The 22,669-nt window shown below is 45.0% G+C and overlaps 1 protein-coding gene across 6 annotated transcripts in view; it reads right to left on the bottom strand.

Annotated features, from left to right (window-relative positions):
• LOC133401091 (cytochrome b5 reductase 4) overlaps positions 1 to 22,669 on the bottom strand; it is a 103,736-nt gene that overhangs the window by 4,158 nt on the left and 76,909 nt on the right. For 2 of the 6 annotated variants that reach the window (XM_061673594.1, XM_061673597.1), the window contains 3 exons: positions 22,001 to 22,087; positions 4,296 to 4,457; positions 3,037 to 3,357 (listed from right to left, as the gene is read on the bottom strand). In XM_061673594.1, coding sequence (XP_061529578.1) covers positions 3,096 to 3,357; positions 4,296 to 4,457; positions 22,001 to 22,087 — 511 coding nt within the window. In that variant the 3' untranslated portion in view covers positions 3,037 to 3,095. Of the gene's footprint in view, positions 1 to 3,036; positions 3,358 to 4,295; positions 4,458 to 22,000; positions 22,088 to 22,669 lie in introns of those variants that run through there. The other 4 variants (XM_061673591.1, XM_061673592.1, XM_061673595.1 and 1 more) reach the window with 3 other exon arrangements.

Genomic DNA, 22,669 nt, shown 5'->3' with positions numbered 1-22,669 from the left:
GCCATTCATCTGTCGGGGCTTTATGGCAGAGTGGCCCCACGGAAGCCTCTCCTCAGTGCAAGACACATGAAAGGCCGCATGGAGTTTGTTAAACAACACCTGAAGAACTCCATGATGGTGAGAAATAAGACTCTCTGGTCTGATGAGGTGGCCGACCGACTGGTCAGCCTCACAGTTCTGTGGACCCGGGTTCAATCCCTGGTCCCGCCTGTGTGGCGTTTGCATGTTCTCCCCGTGCCTGCGTGGGTTTTCTCCGGGCGCTCCGGTTTCCTCCCACATCCCAAAAACATGCATTGATTGGAGACTCTAAATTGCCCGTAGGTGTGATTGTGAGTTACTGTAGTAAATGGGAGAACATTACAGTTTTGTTCATGTTTGATTACCAAGGCAGAATTTGTCAATCAATTTGTATTATTCTTTATGATCCTCGAATATCATTTCTCAGTGGCATTAAAAAGAACAGATACTCTGGTTTATAATGACAGTTTTTGGGAAAATATATCGTTTTTAAAAAGTTTCTATTGTGGCAGGCCTTAATGCATAAAATATTAAGAGAGGGCAAGAGCAACAGATAAAAATATTGTACCAACAGTATGAAAGTCGGCAATAAAAGTCTGCAATATAGCGGAACTGCGACAAGAACCGTGATATAGTGGAGGATTACTGTATCTGTATTCCATGATGATAAATTGCAGGGACTCATTGTTCCAGGGCTGTGACTCATTTTTTCCATGATGTGTAAATCCCGGGACTCAAATAGTCTCAAGTGTAAAATGATCTGTGATGTTCATGACTCAGCCACAAGAAAAGACACTGGGAATAAATGGAATCCATGTGAGACTTCGGTAAGGAATTCCTAAATGAGGCCCGGGAGCTCCCCTGCCGGCCTAAAGAAGGAAAGAAAAAAAAAAAAAAAAAAAAAAAAGTCCTGGTAGGAATCACGTTTGCTTGGTGATCTTGTCCACAAATAAAACCCTGATAAAATAAACTTGTGTTTGAATATTTATTACAGCAAGTAGGAATTACGAAATTACAAAGCTATGGTCGAGTAGAAGACTCTCTTCCTTCTCTCGTGGGAGCCAGAAGACAAGGGAGTATTCTTTTCAGACAATAATTTCTTTTTTCCCTCTCTGGACAGTCCCTCCTTATCAAACCGGTTATTGCCTGTTCTTAGGCCGAATGTTATCAGCATCTCTGTCGTGCAAACGTGTGTCCTGGTGTCCTGTAAGCAGCGGCATGGAAATATTCTCCATACAGTATTTCCAAGGCGAAACCCACTGCTAACATTAAAGAACACAAATGCTTGTCTTCGTCAAGAAACATCATGATGATACTTAAGAGTTTTGGAGAAATATTCTGAGACAAAGTTCACCAAGGGGTACTCACATCACCGAATGCAACGGAAAACGAGGTCTTTGGCAATGCACTGCTCAATTTCAATCGCTACAAAATGCAACGCATGTTTTTAGGTTTCCAGTCAGCAAAACCTTTTTTTCTGAGCAGTCAGCAGCGCTCAAAACAAAGACTGAACCGTTTAATTCTCGTGACTCGACGAAAAGAGCATGGACTGATAACAGAAATGAAAACTGCGTGACATGCAGAGGTAATCAGTGATCGCCGATTGGTCAAATGCAGAGCTGTCAAATGTTCGGGAATGTCCGTATTTTGTTTTAGAAATCATTGAACGCTGACTCGTCCCACTGGCCGTAACACTAAGCAAGTTTCTGAAATGAATTTGATCAAATAAACTCCATATTGTAAAACCAAAAAAACGGCGCGTCCACATTGAACAGCCGCCCAACCTCCCTGCTTTCTGGGTCCTACCACCTGATGAATGCTTGGTGCACGCTGTTTTATTAGGCGTGTCATTATCACCAAGGGAGGACGAGGGGTGAGAAAATTAACGAGCACGGGAGCCAACTGTCCTTAAACCCCAACACTTCCCGTTCACGCGTCCTGTTACCTTCAAGCCCCCCCCCCCCCGGGCAATCAGAAATCACAGACTCATGAACTTCATGCAGAGTTGCTACAATAGGATTTCTGTTTTCCCACAAGGCAAACATTTTCTCTTTACATAACATTACTTGTTCAAAAGGTCAAAATCTGCCTCTTATATATGGAGTAAAGTGTTTTAGAATTTTGGGTAGAAAAGCATAAAAATAGACAGTGCTTAGTGGAACTTTTATTCAAATTATTGCCCAAAACAGCAAAAAAAATTGCTACACAAATCTCAGCAATTTGCTATACAATGCTAGACAATTTTTTGGGCATTTCGGACCCTGTGAATTCTGGTGTCTACCAGAAAATTCTTCAGTCAAATGTCCAGCCATCAGTGTGTACCTCAAGCTTAAGAACGCCTGCATGATGCAGCAGGAACAAGCTGAAACATAGCAGCAAGTCCACCACTCAATGGCTCAACAAAACAAAATCAATGTTATAAAGTGGCCAATTCAAAGTCCGGACTTAATTCCAATTGAAATGCTATGTAGGAGTTAAAACAATTCTACGAATAAGAGCGCGGCAAAATTCCTCTACAGTGACGTACCACCCCAATTCCAATGAAGTTGGGACTTTGTGTTAAATGTAAATAAAAACAGAATACAATGATTTGCAAATCATGTTCAACCTATATTTAATTGAATACACAACAAAGACAAGCTATTTAATGTTCAAACTGATAAAGAATTTTAGAATTTTATGGCTGCAACACATTCCCAAAAAGCTAGGACAGGGTCATGTTTACCACTGTGTTACATCACCTTTTCTTTTAACAACATTCAATAAACGTTTGGGAACTGAGGACACGAATTGTTGAAGCTTTGCAGGTGGAATTCTTTCCTTTTCTTGCTTGATGTACGGCTTCAGCTGTTCAACAGTCCGGGGTCTCCGTTGTCGGATTTTACGCTTCATAATGCGGCACACATTTTCGATGGGAGACAGGTCTGGACTGCAGGTAGGCCAGTCTAGTACCCGCACTCTTTTACTACGAAGCCACACTGTTGTAAGACATACAGAATGTGGTTTGGCATTGTCTTGCTAAAATAAGCAGGCGCGTCCATGAAAAAGACGTTGCTTGGATGGCAGCATATGTTTCTTCAAAACCTGTATGAACCTTTCAGCATTAATGGTGCCTTCGCAGATGTGTAAGTTACCCATGCCATTGGCACTAACACAGATGCTGGGTTTTGAAGTTTGCGTTGGTTTTCTGAAGTGTTCCTGAGCCCATTGGTGATATCCTTAACACATTGATGTCGGTTTTTGATGCAGTGCCGCCTGAGGGATCGAAGGTCACGGGCATTCAGTGTTGGTTTTCGGCCTTGCCGCTTACATGCAGTGATTTCTCCAGATTCTCTGAACCTGTTGATGATATTATGGACCGTAGATGATGAAATCCCTAAATTCCTTGCAATTGCACGTTGAGGAACAGTGTCCTTAAACCGTTCGACTATTTTCCCACGCACTTGTTCACAAAGAGGTGAACCTCGCCCCATCTTTGCTTGTGATTGACTGAGCAATTCAGGGAAGCTCCTTTTCTACCCAATAATGGCACCCACCTGTTCCCAATTAGCCTGTTCATCTGTGGGATGTTCCAAACAAGTGTTTGATGAGCATTCCTCAACTTTCTCAGTCTTTTTTGCCACCTGTCCCAGCTTTTTTGGAACATGTTGCAGCCATAAAATTCTAAGTTAATGATTATTTGCTAAAAACAATCAAGTTTATCAGTTTGAACATTAAGTATCTTATATCTAGTGTATTCAAATAAATATGGGTTGAACATGATTTGAAAATCATTGTATTCTCCATCCATCCATCAATTCTCTTGACCGCTTATCCTCACTAGGGTCGCAGGCTGCCGGAGCCTATCCCAGCTGTCTTCGGGCGGGAGGGGGTGTACACCCTGAACCGGTCGCCAGCCAATCACAGTCATTGTATTCTGTTTTTATTTATGTTTAACACAACGTCCCAACTTCATTGGAATTGGGGTTATAAAAGACTCATCACTAGCAACTAGTTATTATGTTTATGAGACAATTACCTTTTCATATAGCTCCAGAAAGGTTTGGATTTTTTCCTTTTTTTTTTTTTTTTCCATAAATAAAGTCATAGTTTAGAATATGCATTTTATATTTATTTGGGTTGTTTTTGAGATTTTAAAATTGGTTTGATGATCTGAAACATTTAAGCGTGGCAATATGAAAATCTGAAATCAGGCAGGGGGCAAACATTTTTTTCATAGCACTGTAATCAAAGTCAATGTTTATAATTATTATGGTTCGGTTTAAAGTATTACATACCTGATTGTCTGCTCTGTAAAGAGAGGGGGGCCACATACACAAACATAGCACTTTGACCCGTCCGGCCTACTGAGAAAATCCTTGATTACTGCATCGTCCACGCGGCCCTTCCTGCCGGTCCAGTTATCACACGGCTCCGAGAGGATGTGCTCCACCTGGAACCTGATGGAGTCAAAGGAGCACAAGTATTCTGAGGATGTCAAAAGAGAGTCCTTTCTTATCAGTGCATAATTGTAGTTGTTGCTGTTCGAGCTGTACGATAGGGCCGTAAAATATAATCCCACCTTTTTTTCCCCTAAAAATCTGATTCCTCATTTTAATAACCCCCCCCCTTCAAGAAAAAGAAACAAACAAATAAGAATGACGATTCAAAACTTGGAGAAAGTGGTCCTTTAAACAGAACCCTTGATACAGTTAAATGAAATATTTTAAATGTTGGACAATTAACAAAAAAAAATATATCCTTTGGCATTTATTTGTATGTAACAATTAAACTGTCAATGAACATAAAATGAATAAAAGGTGCCAAACAAAATTACCCTGAAAATGTAAACAGAATCCACCATAGAGTATATACCACTCCAGCTACATAGCAGGGGCTTCACTTGTCAAAGAGTGCCTAGGATTCTTACTAAAAGTGTACGTACACACAAAAGGTGAAAATGGTGCACGGCCAAATCCTTTCAAATCGTGCGTACGCACACAAGCACATCTGGAGAGAATTTGCCTGATGGGGGGGAAAAAAAAAAAACAAAAAAAAAGAATTGCTGCCCATCGACAGTGTTACTGCTACTATACTGAAAAAAAGCCCTTTGAATTTATTTAATATCATTTTATTATTTTTGAGGAGAAAAGGGGGAATTTCATCAGTTACCACATTTTAATCATGTGCAACGGTACCAATAATAAAATTAAGGGCTTTTTTGTCAGTGTGGTGGCATAACCCGGCGGTACGCACACCTGTTGAGAATTTTCTTGACAAGTCACAGTTCAGTGCGCACGTGGATCCTGCAGCAAAATCACCTTATGACTATAAATGAGACATGCTGACTAATGTATTGTGAAGGGTGAATTATGGCGACGACAGAAACAATTCGGCAAAAAAGAAACTTCTCGGAGACAGAAGTCAACATGCTTATCGGCAAGGAAGGTGGCTTTGGACTTGCCACAACAAATTTTTAAAAATGCAGCAAGTGGCAGGAGGTCTGCTGCAGTGAACGCAGTTCAACAAGGAGGACTGTAAAGGAATATTTTTTTAAAAAGTCAGACTTAAAAGTAGATGCCATGGCTTCTATTCACCACCTCATGTGTCACTACATTTCCTTGTCTCCAAAATGTGCGGCTGGATGGCTTAGAGGATCCGTACATGTGCACACGTATTCGCGTCAAGGTTTTTTGATAGGTCACATAAAACGGCACAGGAACCTGCATTGACATCTTTCAGGCCCTGTTTTATGCATATATGTTGTTTTTCCCGTTATTTTTATTTTATTTTATTTATTTTTTGAGAGGTAACATAACTCTTCGCAGAAACCTGTGCACAGATCTTTCAGGCCGTGTTGTGCGTACGCAGAGTTGATAAGTGAAGCATCTGTGTAAGATTTGTTTTTGATAGGTCACATAGCGCAGGAACTTGCGTATGCATCTTTCAGGTCCCATTTTGTGCATAGGCAGCGTTGATAAGTGAGGCCCTAGGTAAGTTGCAGAGTTTTGAAATTATAATAATAATATAAACATTTTTCGCAAGGAAAATAAGGCTGTCCTCAACATGAGGCTTTACGTATGCCCTGTTACATGTTACAATGTTACCCCCACACTGAAAACCCTCTGATGGGGGGATAGAGAGGTCTTTCTAGCCTATATTATTTAGTTCATTTCATGCTGCTGTAATGACTAAGAACTAAATATATGATCCTCATCAGAAACCTCCAACAACTCCAACACCCTCTCTGAAAGGGGGGGTTCCAGCTTGAAACCACACACCTGTCTATATAAGACCTTACAGCTCACAGTGCATGTCAGAGCAAATGAGAATCATGAAGTCAAAGGATCTGCCTGAAGAGCTCAGACACAGAATTGTGGCAAGGCACAGATTAAGCCAAGGTTACAAAAAAAAATAAAAAATTATGCTGCACTTTAGGTTCCTACTAGCACAATGGCCTCCAAAATCCTTAAATGGAGGACGTTTGGGACAACCAGAACCCTTCCTAGAGCTGGCCGTCCGGCCAAACTGAGCAATCGGGGGAGATTGCAGATCCCTCAAGGTCAGTCAGGTTGGATGGGCAGCGTCGGTGGACAGCCATTTTTAGGTCTTTCTAGAGATGTTCGATTGGATTCAAGTCCGGGCTCTGGCTGGGCGACTCAAGGACATTCACAGGCTCCTCCTGAAGCCACTCCTTTGTGATTTAGTCTGTGTGCTTTGGGTCATTGGAAGGTGAAGCGACGCCCTTGTCTGAGTTCCAGAACACTCTGGAGCAAGTTCTCTTGAAGAATTTCTTTATATTTGGCAGCTGTCATCTTGCCCTCTATGTCGACCACTCGCCCAGTTCCAGCAGCAGAAAACAGCCCCACAGCATGATGCTGCTACCGCCATGCTTCAGAGTAGTGATTGAGTTGGCCAGATGATGAGCAGTGCCTCTTCTCCAGATGTCTCTTGCAGTTGAGGCCAAAAAGTGCTATTTTGGTTCCATCAGACCAGAGAATTTTGTTTCTGCAGGTCTGAGAATCCTTAAGGTGCCCTTTGGCAAACTCCAAGGGGGCTCCCATGTGCCTTTAGTAAGACGTGGTGTCTGGCCACTCTACCATAAAGGACTGATTGGTGGAGTGCGTTAGCAATGGTTGATCTTCTGGATGGTTCTCCTATCTCTGTGAGGTAACACTGGAGCTCTGCCTTAACGACCATAGGGTTCTTGTTCACCTCTCTGACGCAAGGTCATTCTTCCCCACTTACTCAGCTCGGTCGGACGGCTAGATCTAGGAAGGGTCATGGTGGTTCCACACTTCTTCCATTTCCGAATAATCGAGACCACAGTGCTTTTCGGGACCTTCAATGCTGCTGAAATTCTTTTGTATCCTTCCCCACATTTGTGCCTTGGCACAATCCGGTCTCGGAGATCTGCAGACAATTCCTGAGACTTAATCGCTTGGTTTCTGCTCTGATATGCACTGCCAACTATGAGACCTTATATAGACAGGTGTGTGCCATTTTAAATGATGTTCAACTGAATTTACCACAGGTGGACTTCATTCAAGTTGGAGAAGCATCTCAAGGATGATCAGTGGAAATCAGATGCACCTGAGCTTAAGTTTGTCTCACAGCAAAGGGTGTGAATACTTATGTACCTATTATGTTTGAATGGGCGAAAAAACTAGGCGAATCCTTCAAGAGCAAGCTCCTGTCGCCGTTTACGGTCCACTGTGCAATACACAAGGAAAAGGGGGAGCTTTAACCATTTAAACGGAGAGTCGGTCAGGACTCTCATAGTGCCTAAAGGTGCATGGGAGCCTGGGGTAAGCGAGACTTGACAACTTGCCTACTGCCCAACGACTGAACCCGAGTGTGAGTTTATCGTGTTTTTCTTCCCAAATGTCTATGAAACTCTACTCACTGATAAATTTTGTGTCAGTCGACTGATTTAAATCAGTCCTCTCTGAGGAATAGTGTTTCCTTTTTTTTGCCACAGCGCTGAAATAGGCGTGCCACAAAGACGATTGTGACTGTTTTAAATCAAAGACAACGGCGACAGTGCCTCTTCTGTGAAATGCCCATGGACATACCAACCAGTGATCCGCTCTGCTGGTTTAGTATAAAGCTTCTGCTGTTTTGGGCAACTGCAGAAAACGCCAGAGTGCAACGAGCAATAAGGAGGAGGCATTTGTCTTGGAACAGCATCGTTGGCGAAGAAGCCGCCCAGACGGACAACACGCCGTCGAAGATTTCACTTTCACAGACCTGTGCTGAAGACCATCATTCCACAGAGCATCCGCTCTTTGAGGATGGCTGCTAGCTGGATTACAAATATTTTGTTCTTTTGAACAAAATTGCATTCCACAGAGCATCTGCTGTTTGAGGACGACAGCCAGGTGGATTACAAATATTTTATTCATGGCTAATAAAAGAAAGTTCCTTGTAATCTTCGAGAGCTGTCCTACGGCGTTAACAACACGCGAAAGAGATTTGAATGGGACAACGCGTGTGCGGCTGTCAATGCTGTGGAGACACAATAGCGTGCACACGCTGAACTAAAAAATAAGTCGCCAGACATTAAGGTGGATGTGAAGCAGAGGAAAGCTGCCCACCGCCAAAGCGTGGCCAAAAAAAGGCGGAAGAACCGGCGCGGAGGGCCTCACCCTGTTCGAGGAGAGAATCGCTGCGATCATGGGTAACGCTGCTCTCTCAGGGGTGGAGGGAGGACATGTGGCTGACTATGCTCACCCCACAAGGTTAATATCATTTTTTAGAACTCCTAATAAATGTGTTCATACATTAACCTACACTCAGCCCTGTGAGATAAAGGTTCATGCATAAATGTTGTATGTGTGGTATTTGCAATAAATCTTTTGAATTCAAATAGAAGCACATCTGCATGTCAAAGAGGATATCAAAAACTTTGACTCCTTTTTGATTCCTCAATTTATTATTTTAATACACAGGAGAGGACACGCACAGTGACAAAATAAATCGGGTTTTTTTTTTTTAGGAGAAGAGGGGTAAATTATGTCAATTTAAACACATTTTAATCATGTGCAACCGATGTACATGTTCAAATGAAGTAAATTCAAAGGACTCTTTTTTTCAGTGCATGTGCTGGAGTCACAAGAAGCGATTGTGAGGGCAATAGGCGGCATAAATGATCGCCTTGATCAATTAATAGGTGTCCTCACAAATATCAGTGGTTCATTAAATACACTGGTTAACAAATGAATTCTCAGTCCTTGCCTCAATTGCATTGTTGAAATCAAATGTTGCTGGCCGGAATTGTTCATCAGTGCTAATTATTCATGTGTCTCTGGTGTGCAGATTTATGAGAACAGTTTCTCCAAGAGTCACCTCTAAGTGTCGCCAAAGCACCAAAAGCTGCAGAAACGTGCGTACGCCAGCCACGCAGTTGGCGTGAGGCACCGCACATTTCCACGGTCATGTCACTCTTGAACCATCTGAACTTTACCGTGAAAAAGGATGGACGCCACGTTTTTGTGCGTACCTTTTGTACATGAGGCCCCAGGAGCTGCAGTACATCCCTACCCTAGGCGCTACGGGAGGCTTTGGAAGACGACAGCTCAACCCTACAACAAGAAGACAAGCTGAGAGCGATGGTGACTCCAACTAAGATGGCAGACAACGCTCCGGTGGAGGTATCTGCACCCAGAGGCCAAGGACGACACAACTTGCTCATTCAATTTATACTCTATGCAGGGGGAATTACTAGATGGGTAAAGTCAGTGAGCGATAGATTTGAACAATTAAATCCTTCCACAACGCCCGAGGAACTCCCGGGTAAAGTAGATGCAATAATTAATGACAAAGGTGTGTTTTTTGCAGAGGCAACAGATACTACCACAGAGGGGGACAGGGTACGGTTAACAGCAGTCATAACCCAACCTGTAATCCCAACTACAAAAGAAGGAAACAGAGAATGCATTCCGTGGTGGAAAGTTAGATTGAAAGTGCCAATGGGTCCCAACGTAAAGAAGATAATAAGTCCGATGTTTGCCTATGATCCCATAGTAAAGTTACTTGCACAGGAAACTAAAACAGATTACGAGCTGGTAGATGTTTTGCAAATCTGCGAGTTGTTACAAAGACTGTTCAGATTTGCTAGATGTACTGCAGGACCTTGTGCGACACCACAGCGAGAGAGACATAGAGACCGTAAGCCCTTGACCAGGGGAGGACTGGACAGTGGATTGGGTCCTGACTGTTGTTTGTGCCGATGCACCAAACAGCAGTTCAGAGCACCCACCCTTTTTGGAGTCCTTAGAGGGGGAGCTGGAGAGCGTTCCCGAGTAGTATTCTGTTATTGGACTTCTGTGCTCATCACGGATTGTCCATAACGAACACCATGTTCAAGCATAAGGGTGTCCACACGTGCACTTGGCACCAGGACACCCAAGGTCGCCGTTCGATGATCGACTTTGTGGTCGTGTCTTCGGACTTGCGGCCGCATGTCTTGGACACTCGGGTGAAGAGAGAGGCGGGGCTGTCAACTGATCACCACCTGGTGGTGAGTTGGCTCCGATGTTGGGGGGAAGATGCCGGTCCGACGTGGCAGGCCCAAACGTATTGTGAGGGTCAGCTGGGAACATCTGGCAGAATCCCCTGTCAGAAGGCGTTTCAACTCCCACCTCCGGCAGAACTTCACCCACGTCCTGAGGGAGGCGGGGGACATTGAGTCCGAGTGGACCGTGTTCTGCGCCTTTATTGCCGAGGCGGCCAACCGGAGCTGTGGCCGTAAGGTAGTCGGTGCCTGTCGTGGCGGCTATCCCGAATCCGTTGGTGGACACCAGCGGTGAGGGATGCCGTCAAGCTGAAGAAGGGCATTTTTGGCCTGTGGGACTCCTGAGGAGCTGATGGGTACCGGCTGGCCACGCGGATTGCGGCTTTGGAGGTCGCTAAGGTAAAAACCCGGCGTGGGAGGATTTCGGTGAGGCCATGGAGAATGACCTCCGGGCGGCTTCGAGAAAATTCTGGTCCGCCATCCGGGGTCTCAGGAGGGGAACGCAGTGCACCACCAACACTGTGTATAGTGGGGATGGGGCGCTGCTGACCTCGACTCGGGACGTTGTGAATCGGTGGGGAGAATACTTCGAAGACCTCCTCAATTCCACCGACACGCCTTCCCTTGAGGAAGCAGAGTCTGGGTTCTCTGAGGCGGGATCTCCTATTGCTGGGGTTGAGGTCAGCGAGGTGGTTAAAAAGCTCCTTTGTGGCAAGGCCCCGGATGAGATTCGCCCGGAGTTCCTAAAGGCTCTGGATGTTGTGGGGCTGTCCTGGTTGACACACCTCTGCAACATCGCATGGACATCGGGGACAGTGCCTCTGGATTGGCAGGGCGTGTTCCCCCTGTGTCCCCCTGTGTTCCAACTACAGGGGGATCAAACTCCTCAGCCTCCCTCGTAAGGTCTATTCAGGGTGCTGGAGAGGAGGTTCAGTTCGGAAGTGGAATCCCAGATTCAGGAGGAGCAGTGTGGTTTTCGTCCTGGCCGTGGAACAGTGGACCAGCTCTTCACCCTCGGCAGGGTCCTTGAGGGTGCATGGGAGTTCACCCAACCAGTCTACATGTGTTCTGTTTACTTGGAGAAGGCGTTCGACCGTGTACCTCGTGGAGTCCTGTGGGGGGTGCTTCGGGAGTATGGGGTACCGAACCACCTGATACGGGCTGTTCGGTCTCTGTACGACCGGAGTCAGAGTTTTGTCCGCATTGCCGGCAGTAAGTTGGAGTCGTTTCCGGTGAGGGTTGGACTGCGCCAGGGCTGCCCTTTGTCACCGATTCTGTTCATAACTTTTATGGACAGAATTTCTAGGCACAGCCGAGGCGTAGAGGGGTACAGTTTCGTGGCCTCAGAATTGCATCTCTGCTTTTTGCAGATGTGGTTCTGTTGGCTTCATCAAGCCGTGATCTCCAACTCTCACTGGAGCGCTTCACAGCCGAGTGTGAAGCGGCTGGGATGAAAATCAGCACCTCTAAATCTGAGACCTTGGTCCTCAGTCGGATATGGGTGGAGTGCCCTCTCCAGGTCGGGGATGAGATCCTGTCCCAAGTGGAGGAGTTCAAGTATCGTGGAGTTTTGTTCACGAGTGAAGGAAGAATGGAACGGGAGATTGACAGGCGGATCGGTGCAGCGTCTGGAGTGATGCGGACTTTGTATCGATCCGTTGTGGTAAAGAAGGAGCTAAGCCGAAAGGCGAAGCTCTCGATTTACCGGTCGATCTACGTTCCTACCCTCACCTATGGTCACGAGCTGTGGGTCGTGACCGAAAGAACAAGATCCCGAATAAGTTAGAATAAGTAAGAAATAAGTTTCCTCCGCAGGGTGTCTCTCCTTTAGCGATAGGGTGAGAAGCTCGGTCATCCGGGCGGGGCTCAGAGTAGAGCCGCTGCTCCTCCGCATTGAGAGGAGCCAGATGAAGTGGCTCGGGCATCTGTTTAGGATGCCTCCTGGACGCCTCCCTGGTGAGGTGTTCCGGGCACGTCCCACCGGGAGGAGACCCCGGGGATGACCAAGGACACGTTGGAGAGACTACGTCTCTCGGCTTGCCTGGGAATGCCTTGAGATCCCCTCGGAAGAGCGAGAGGAAGTGGCTGGGGAGAGGAAAGTCTGGGTTTCCCTGCTGACGCTGCTATCCCCGCGACCTGACCTCAGATAAGCGGAAGACGATGGATGGATGGATGGACTAAGAACTTTAGAGGAGGATTTGTGGCTGTGATATATGATGCTTTATTACGTACAGTGAAACAAGAGGTCTACAACCGGGCCAAAATGTACTTGAGGGCTTGTGACAATTTGGATGACGATGGAGCAGGATACACCTGCCACCCTAATTCCCCAGATGATAACACAAATGGGGGGAGCAGTAATGCCACCAGTCTCACATGTCTACGCAGCTTGGAATGACAACTAATGGTTCGTCTCCATCGCAAGTTATGGCAAGCAGAGATGTTCAAGAACTCAAGGCTCTGAAGGCCTTGGTACGACTCAAAGGCGTGCAAGAGAACGTTAAAAACTATTTACGAGAGACATGGTCTGTAATAAAAGACTATTCCTGTCAATAATCTGCTAAAAAAGCATGGTTGAAGTTAATCACCTCTGACCCCAGTCGCTCAGACGAGAGTGCACATCAAGACTACAAGAGGTGGGTGAACGATGAAGACGATGACGAAGACTCCTATATCGAGAGAGCTAAAGAAAAGCTGAAAGAAGGCAGCTCGCTAATACATGTCTGGCACAGGCTGAAAGGGGTGGTGAGTTCAACAAGGTATGTGAAGATGTTGAGAATGTTGCTGGCTGGGACCGAGGGAGAAGTTACCTTCATTAAGATGAGCCCGAATTTGACTAAAATTGAAGACTGCATCAGGAAGTGTGACCGGGTGGCCAATTATTAACATAAGTAGCGGAAGACAAACCCGTCATCCAAGCGGGAGTGAGGGAACACCGACGAACGGCCCACACAAGGGCAGCAGCAGAAAACAACGGACTCAAAGACGCCAAAGAGCCTGTGGCAGAAGGAACAGAACAAGCCCCTTGCAAGACCCAAAAGAAGATATCTCAAAAAGGAAAGCTTCCTTTCCACTGAAGAATACAACAAACTCACTCCAGAAAAAAAAAAAAAAACGTCCCTTCACGAGTTCCGCAAGGTGGCGGCTTCGGGAGGGGCAAATCAATAATGCTGGAAAGGCGCGGGTCACCCTGGACGGTGTCTACTGATGTGGGGATACTCTCTATGTTGATGTAGAAGGAGTGCCCTACCTGGTGGACACGGGAGCGGAGGTGTCCATGACCCGCCGAAGCCTGAAAGAGTTGGGACCCCTGGATGTGATTGTTGTAGATGGGATCACTACAACGATAACATTCGGCGTCTGGAAGGGACTTGTCTGGGTTATTGGACTATATAACCTATTGACCTTAAGAGACAGAAGATTTACACAAAATAAGGAATAAGCGCCAATCGGTGGAGAAGCGCTTAAATAAGTTACAAGCAAAATCGATTTGAGTAGGATCTTCGAATTGCACCGGTCCGGTGCAGTGGTACAAACCAGTGGATGTGCCCGCTGTCAAGATTCAGCAAGTGCAGGAGAGTGACCTGTCCCTAACGGTCCTATACAAGCAGTGAAGAAACCTGAAGTTATCAACTTTAAAGCTCTCAATCGCCGGACGGTGGCCAATAGAGCCAGTCTCATAAATCTTCAATCGTCACTGAAAGCACTGAAGCAGTCTTGCAGGTGCTGGATGGTTTGGATGTCACAGTATACATTGACGATGTGTACATCGTGGACGACACCGAGGGGGAACATCTCAACAAGTTGCAAGCCGTGATCGAAAGGATTTCGAAGGCAGAACTCAAGATCAATCTCAAGAAGTGCCAACTAGCAAGATGAAGGTGGACTACCTGGGCTTCCAAGTGGCAGCGGATTTGGGATTGTCAGAGGGATATTGACAAAGAATTTAACAAATTCTACCTCCCACCTGTGAGCGTCGGCTCCAAAGAATTTTGGGGCTGTGCAACTATGTTCGAGACCATGTTCCTCATTACCAAAAGCACGCAAGACCCCTGTATACACGTCTCAAGAAGAAGCCTGATGAAAGAATGACAAGAAATTGGCCCTGAACAGCTCAGGACCAAGATAATTTGGAGAACCGGAAGCAAGCTGTAAATGAAGCCGTGAAACTGGAAACTAGAACCCTGGAAGACAGATTGGTCGCCGAGGCGAGCTGTGAAGATGACGATGGAGTGGTGTTGGTAAGCAATAAAGGCGCTTTGGCGCTACACCATATCGCAGAGAAAAGGTTTCCATCCATCCATTTTCTGAGCCGCTTCTCCTCACTAGGGTCGCGGGCATGCTGGAGCCTATCCCAGCTATCATCGGGCAGGTGGCGGGGTAGACCCTGAACTGGTTGGCAGCCAATCGCAGGGCACATACAAACAAACAACCAGTCACACTCACATTCACACCTATGGACAATTTAGAGTCATCAATTAACCTAGCATGCATGTTTTTGGGATGTGGAACTGTGAGGCAGACGCTCTAACCAGTCGTCCAATGTGCCGTCAGAAAAGGTTTCCACAGGAGGAAAAGGAACTGGCTGTTTTGGCTAAGTACTGGGTGCCCTAAAAGACCTCACTCAGGGGCAGGGCATCAAGGTGGTCAAGTAGAGCCAAGTTAATCGATTCTTGCAGAAAACGACCATAGAGAGCACCAAAGCAACCAATGTGAGATGGGGAATAAGATATCCCTAACCTTGAAATTGGACCAGCGACGACCTCCACCAAGAAGCGGGTGGAGCCGAAACAAGGTGAGGACCGACCATTTGAATGGACTCTGTACACTGACGGGTCCTTGAAGGGTGGAGATCGGCAAGCTCACTGGGGCTTCATTCTTAAGCAGAATGGTGAGGAGAGACGCCGTCGCAAAGGACGAACAACTGACAGTGATCAGGCTGGAGAAGTTACTGCAGTTTTGGAAGGACTACTGGCAGTTATCAACCGACACATTGGAACATTGGACAGGTAAGAATTATAACTGACAGTCATTATTGTTTTCAAGCCCTCAAAGAAGACTTAGCCATGTGGGAAGAAAATGGCTGTGAGGGAGCAAAAGGAAAGGAAATCGCTCACTGTGACTTGTGGAAGAAAATAGCCGAGTTGAGGCTAAATTTTAACGATGTTGTCCACCAGAAGGCCCACGTCAAGGAGGGGGCCCACTGGCGAGGGAATAATGAAATTGATCTGTACGTCCAACAGAGAAGAATTATAGTTATAGGTGCAGAGAAATGGGACAAGACCCCAAATGGAAAGGCAGTCCCAGAAAAGTACGTTGGGAAGGTGTTAAACAACGCAAGGAATGGATGGCAAACCCCCAACAAAGAAAGAATTTGGTGGTAAGCAGCCGACACCCAATGTGCCGTCTGTTTGACAGAAAAGTCCTTACAGACGATATGGATGGGACTAGGATTCATGAAACCCAGATGCCCCCCTGATGTACTCGGTCAAGTACTGACCGGAGGACCGAACCCAGTTATAGTTCTGGGAGCCTGTGTGTGTGCTTATTGCCAAGTAACTTTTAAAAGGCGGGCTCGGCTACGCCCTGAGTAGTTCAGTTCCTGATTACGCGCTGAGCAGCATCCTTTGCAATCCAGTTCCTGTTCTCGAGCTTAGCCACACTTTGAGCAATCCAATTCCTTTTATTTTCTTTTTTTATTTCTCTTCTCTTCAAATTGAGCATAGATAGAAGAAGATAGTTGGTTTGAACGATGGAAAGCAATAATAATAATGGCACAGCCAACTCGAGACCCGGAGCCCGCAGAATATTGGTGTCTGTATTTAACATGGGTGTGCTACTGATGTACTGGCCGTTGGGACCTTCACCAACCCATGTGCATTTTTCTGTTGGTGGTATCTGTGGTTAAGACACTCACTTTGCGGTTTTACTTTAACATCTACACATTGGGACTGGGTCATTTTTTGGTCAACATACATGGCCGGATAGATATTAAAATGTCGACTCCTATGGGAAAAGCTCAAGCTGTTTTGATTGTAAGCGCTCATTGATGTAAGTGCCATATTTGTATAGCAAATATTATATGGAGCAGTAATAATTGAAGAAATGTTAGCCATGGCCTTTGCACTATACATTATGTGCCTTGTTTCCCGATTACTACCAAGATCCAGGAAAAAGTCGATATTTAGAACTGCAAAACTTGTAATGTGGGGAATAATTTTGGGAGTAATTTCTCTACTGTTATGGTATGGAATTGTCACTCAGATAGCTTTAATAACCTGGTTTATGACTTATGAAATATTCTTTACCTTACCCCCTACCACGAACAATAGGGGGTCTAAAGGTCAGACTGTTGTGCTCAGTAATCAGATCGGAACTGGATCCCTTAAACGTAAATTTAGGGAACAACCCTCATCACCCTCAAATAATTGAGTATGGCAAGGAGATAAAAAGGATAAATTATCCTCACTTTATCAGGAGGGATTTTTGCTCAGTTTCTTACTGTATTTTTTCTTTGGATGTATAAGACTGTATTGGACTCTGTTTTGTGAATTTTAGGCGAAATGCATACCTGCATGTGTTCTTTGCGGACTGTTTAATATGAGATGGGCCTGGGTTACTGGCAACACCTTCTGGGGGGTATGCTGCTTCCGTCGGGAACCTGGTCGTGGATGGCTCCTGCCTAATGGTCTATATCTGCCTGAGGGTGAGTCTTTCCCCCATAATGATCTGGATCGTCCATAATTCTCGGGGGTGTTCCGCACTGTATTCAAATCCAAAATGCTTCCCTTGTGAGATCAGTCGGGCGGGGACAGGACCCCTCGGCTTGGTGTAATGGCAGAGGGGAGCCATCTGGTAGCTTCCTCCCCCTATACCACCCCACTTGGCTGTTTCCTGATGCAAGGTGCTCTATAACCTCTCACCTAGGCAAAGGAGCCTGTGTTTCCATCAGCCCGGTGAGAAGGCTATGATGGAATGGATGGGGTGTTATGGGGCTAGAGCCATCTTCCCGGAGTTCGTGGGGGGAAAATTGGAGTGGGGAGGCTACACCTGATGGTCATGAGCCTGACGAATCCCTGAGGGCTGGTGAGTGTGTAATTATTGAGGACGGGGATGAGGTCATTGAGGCCTTCCCACCTGTCCTTACTCCATACCCTTCTCCTGCTCCTCATTCTGACGAACCAGCTTCCATCCCAAAACCTGCGCCAGAACCTACGCCTGAACCTACCCTGGCCATCCCTTCAACTTGTCAAATTGAACCAGTATCGCTCGCAATGAGTGTTGATGGTGATTCTGCTGTTGAAGCCTTAGAATCCTTTTTGGGATTTTTACCTGATGCTTAGTTCCCGGACCTGGCCCCAAGAAGATCGTGTTGAGTAGTGGCAAAAACTAATGTACAATATTAGTAAAATTGATAGTACGAATTATGTCTAAATTAGTATAATTAATAGTACAAACTATGTCTAAATTAGTATAATTGATAGCACGAATTATTTCTAATTTACTATAATTGATAGTATGAATTATGTCTAAAATTACAGATTGGGGACAAGCTCAGTTATGGTAAAACAACTGTACTGTAAAACGTCCACCGGATGGTGCCAAAGTGGAGATCTAACAGTTCATGACATGTCTTAACAGACATGCCAATACAGTCTTTTACTCAATTGCTTGCTTAATGTATATTAGCAGACACATTTAACCTGTTGTTAAGTGGCCTCCATAATCCTTAAATGGAAGACATTTGGGATGACCCTACCTAGAGCTGGCCGTCCAGCCAACCTGAGCAATCGGGGGAGAAGAGCCTTGGTGAGAGAGGTAAAGAAGTACCCAAAGATCACTGTGGCTGAGCTCCAGAGATGCAGTTGGGAGATGGTAGAAAGTTCTACAAACCATCACTGCAGCCCTCAACCAGTGGCCCGACGGAAGCCTCTCCTCAGTGCAAGACACACGAAAGCTTGCATGGAGTTTGCTAAAAAACACCTGAAGGACTCCAAGATGGTGAAAAATAAGATTCTCTGGTCTGATGAGAACAAGATAGAATATTTTGGACTTAATTCTAAGCGGTATGTGTGAAGAAAACTAGGCACTGCTCAACACCTGTCCAATACAATCCCAACAGTGAAGCATGGTAGTGGCAGCATCATGTTATGGGGATGTTTTTCTAGCTGCAGGGACAGGATGACTGGTTGCAATCGAAGGAAAGATGAATGCGGCCAAGTACAGGGATATCCGGGACGAAAACCTTCTCCAGCGTGCTCAGGACCTCAGACTGGGCTGAAGGTTCGCCTTCCAACAAGACAATGACCCTAAGCACACAGCTAAAATAACCAAGGAGTGGCTTCAGAACAACTCCATGACTGTTTCTGAATGGCCAGCCAGAGCCCTGACTCAAACCCAGTTGAGCATCTCTGGAGAGACCTGAAAATGGCTGGTCCCAACGTTCACCATCCAACCTGACAGAACTGGAGAGGATCTGCAAGGAGGAATGGCAGAGGATCCCCAAATCCAGGTGTGAAAAACTTGTTACATCATTCCCCAAAAGACTCCTGGCTGTATTAGCTCAAAAGGGTGCTTCTACTAAATACCGAGCAAAGGGTCTAAATACTTATGGCTGTGATATTTCAGTTTTTCTTTTTCAATAAATCTGCAAAAATGTCAACTATTTAGTTTTTTTTCTGTCAATATGGGGTGCTGTGTGTACATTTAAAAAAAAAATAAGTTAAATGAATTTAGCAAATGGCTTCAATATAAAAAAAGAGTGAAAACTTTAAGGAGTTCTTTCAGCTTCCAGATGCTGTTGGCGTGTCGCTGAATGCTCGAAAAATCCTGCCCCCTGGAACTTTCAGCTTTCAATCAAATACGTGCCTTCTTAGCTTCGAAGCTGAGAGAGGAGAATTCCCAGCAATGCACACCTCTGAGCCCCGGCGTAATGACCGGCAGCCAGGGCAATTTTCCCTCGTTTTCCTTCAAATTCAGCTGGCCGTGCATCATGCTGCTGCGGCTGCCGAAGAGCGCACCATATGCGGCCACAGCGGTTCCCCTGGATTTTTTTTCTCTTCGTCCTCACCACGCGACCTCACGGTCGGCAACTGTGAGGTTGACGGCCTTAACCGTTACAGCTGACTGCTGGCAGCCACTAACTGCTGGCGGGCTGGCACTGGGCCGCCGGATCCCACCACACCTGACACACAATTCAGTATTATATTGTTCTTTCTTTGCACGTTTTGAGTACTTTAAACATATTTAGAAACAAAAATAATTTTAGTGGTCTTTAACATTTTTAACTTTAAATGTTAAGTGTACTTTAAAATGGAACCAAAAACTATGCACAAACATAAAATCACAACAAGGGAATTGAGAATAACGTTTCATCGGTAAGAATTTTCTGGGGATATTTGCTTTGCTTTCAAACGTTCTATGAGCAAGTTTTCATTTATTTTCAATGTACATGCATTTCCTTTGACGGGAGGGGTTGCCCCGGCCGATGTGGCCGGCACGTAGGCACATCGCTAAGACGGCCTTCTAAAGCATATCTAGATTCTATTCATATCTGTGGTTATAACGTTACATCAAACACATAATCTGTGTGCTCAGGCTAATGTAAACGTTTACAGATTTAAGTACTTTACTGCCGTTGACGCTAATATAAACAGTTCACTAGCAAAATAGCTTACAGAGATGACTGCTCCTCTTTGTCAGAAATTGAATCACCTTCTTTTTTAGACGCTCATGTATCACTGTCATGCTGCAATGAAAGGCAAGTTCTGTCTCGCAGGAATTGCATCACATTCCTCTAAATTTGGTAAAATGCTCAAACTGTGATGAGCTGTGCCCTGCAGTATTGTTGTTGGCGCTTGGGTGGCACTTTGCGCCCTCTTGCCCTCTCTCTCTCTCTCTCTCCCCTCCCCTCTCTCTTCACAGCACTTCTTCGGCCGCACACCTGCCACCAATCAACTCTCGTTACCACCCGCATTTAAGCCTGCCTGACCCCGGAAATCCTCGCCAGTGTATTGAAGTTCTCCTGCGGTACAGTTCCTTCCCAGTTACGAGCAAGCTGTATAATTCCTCGTCATCTTTCTGACCTCCATGTTTTTCCTTGTCCTCAGTGTTCCGTCCGTGTTCCTCGCCAAGTATATTTCTGCTACCACGCCACCAAGCCAGCCGCCTGTCCTCATCACCGCCTGCCACACGTTCTCTGCCTCAACAACCCGCCAGCACATCCCAAGGACCATCTCCCTTCCCCTTTTTTCAAAAAAATATTCATTACTACCTCTCAGCAGCCGCCTGCTCTAGGGTCCAGTATAATTCAACACGTGACACAAACGTTCGGGCTCCGTTGCTAGCGCCGGTTAGCTGCAGTTCTTCTGGGTTTGTCACGTGGTAATCCGGACGACCACTACTGCATATGTGCGTCATAGCCAGTAAAACAAAGCTTCAAAAAGCAAAAACAAAGACGTCTACTATGAAATTGTAGATGATTTTGATTGTCGACGTAATGGTGACTAGTTGACGAATATTGGCAGTCAGGTAAAAAGCGATACACTGTGAAATTGTAGTAGTAGAGTAGTAGAGGTTGTATGTAGTTTATCACAACAGCTGCTACTACCACTGAAGTGGATCATGTGTGGAAAAATGACTGCTTTTGTAACATAGCGGGCACCATGTCTTTGACAGTATTCAGTGCGATCTACTATCGTGATGGCCTATGGGGTCCTTTCTTGTAGAAAAATAAATAAATATTTCTGCTCAAGTTGTCTGTTTTTTTTAGTGGGAGTGCTACTCACTTTGGTAGCAAGAATCTTTCAACATACTTTGCAGTACTATTTGTTGTTCATTGTCTGCCGGTACAACCCTGAACCAATTCCAAATGACTGACGAAACTGCCTCTTTCAATGTGATCACATGACATTTGATTTTTTACCAATGTTTTGCAGATAAAATATTGTAAATGCAATTTAATAAATCATTACAGACAAATTACTATAACTTTAATCTGGAACTCAAACAATGAAATATATGGAGCAAAGTATACTGCAGGTGGCTGAAGGTGCAGTCCTAATACTGTTGACAACATTAGACACATCACTGACTATAAATATAAAAGTTTTTTTTTTAGACCATCTCTATTGCTCGCTCATTCAGTTCAAAGGGCAACGCTTAAGTTTAAAACTTGGGCTGAACAATTTGGAAAAATTAATGTATATAGTTTTACATTAGCAATTCATGTTTTTCGTGTTTATCCTCTTTTTCAAACATGTAAAGAATGATTTAAACATGACAATGTTGGATACATTGAGTCTGAAATGACCACCATGCCCCTATGGCTTTTAATTATTTGGAAATTGTTCACTTTTGGTTAAGTTAAAAAAAAAAACAGCACCATAACACTTTATTTATACCATTCAAGTGAGTTTTGCACCTTTTGACAGTGACAAAAACTGGGAAAGGCTAAGAGAAAGCCTTCTAACACAATCATTACAGTACCTTTCATCATTAGCAGTTAGTTCATCCAGCTCCCTTCGCCACACAATGTCCTCTTCCCGTCGGTTAAAAAACAGCAATTGGGTTTTCCTGGAGACGTCCACATTACAGTTGTGTTCAGTTTTCATACCCTCATCATGAACAAGAATGTATTCATTTTGGGCTTATTTATTTGAACCTTTCTTCTTATCGGGTGGCAGTGTATTGCCAATTTGTTTTTAAATCCCTCACCCCACAGTATTTTTCTGACCTGCTCCAACCCTACACCCCGGCACGTTTCCTTAGGTTGACAAATCAAGATTTGCTATTCGTCCCAAAATCAGAGAGAACATTTGGAGGGGTTGGTGCTTTTTCACTTGCTGCCCCAAAGTTGTGGAATGAGCTGCCAATATACCATAGACGTTTACTGTTTTTAAATCCTCTCTTATATCCTCTCTTTACCTCAGTTTAGGATGTTGATTTAAATTTGTATTTGTGTCTTATTGTTTAATATGTGTTTCCAAATTGGTGTTACTTTGTGATATCGGTTTTATATCGATCATATTCTGTTAGCTATAACTGCTATTGTAGCTATGTGTATGTATTGTTCCTTGCTGTGTTTGTGTCTTTGGTTCTTTGTTATCTTATGCAGTGTTGAGCACGTTGGTCAAACATGATCTTCTTAAAGCGCAC

This window comes from Phycodurus eques, chromosome 4 (genome assembly GCF_024500275.1).
Source record: "Phycodurus eques isolate BA_2022a chromosome 4, UOR_Pequ_1.1, whole genome shotgun sequence".
Classification (NCBI taxonomy): Eukaryota; Metazoa; Chordata; class Actinopteri; order Syngnathiformes; family Syngnathidae; genus Phycodurus; species Phycodurus eques.
This window is presented reverse-complemented; position numbering and strand designations above follow the sequence as displayed.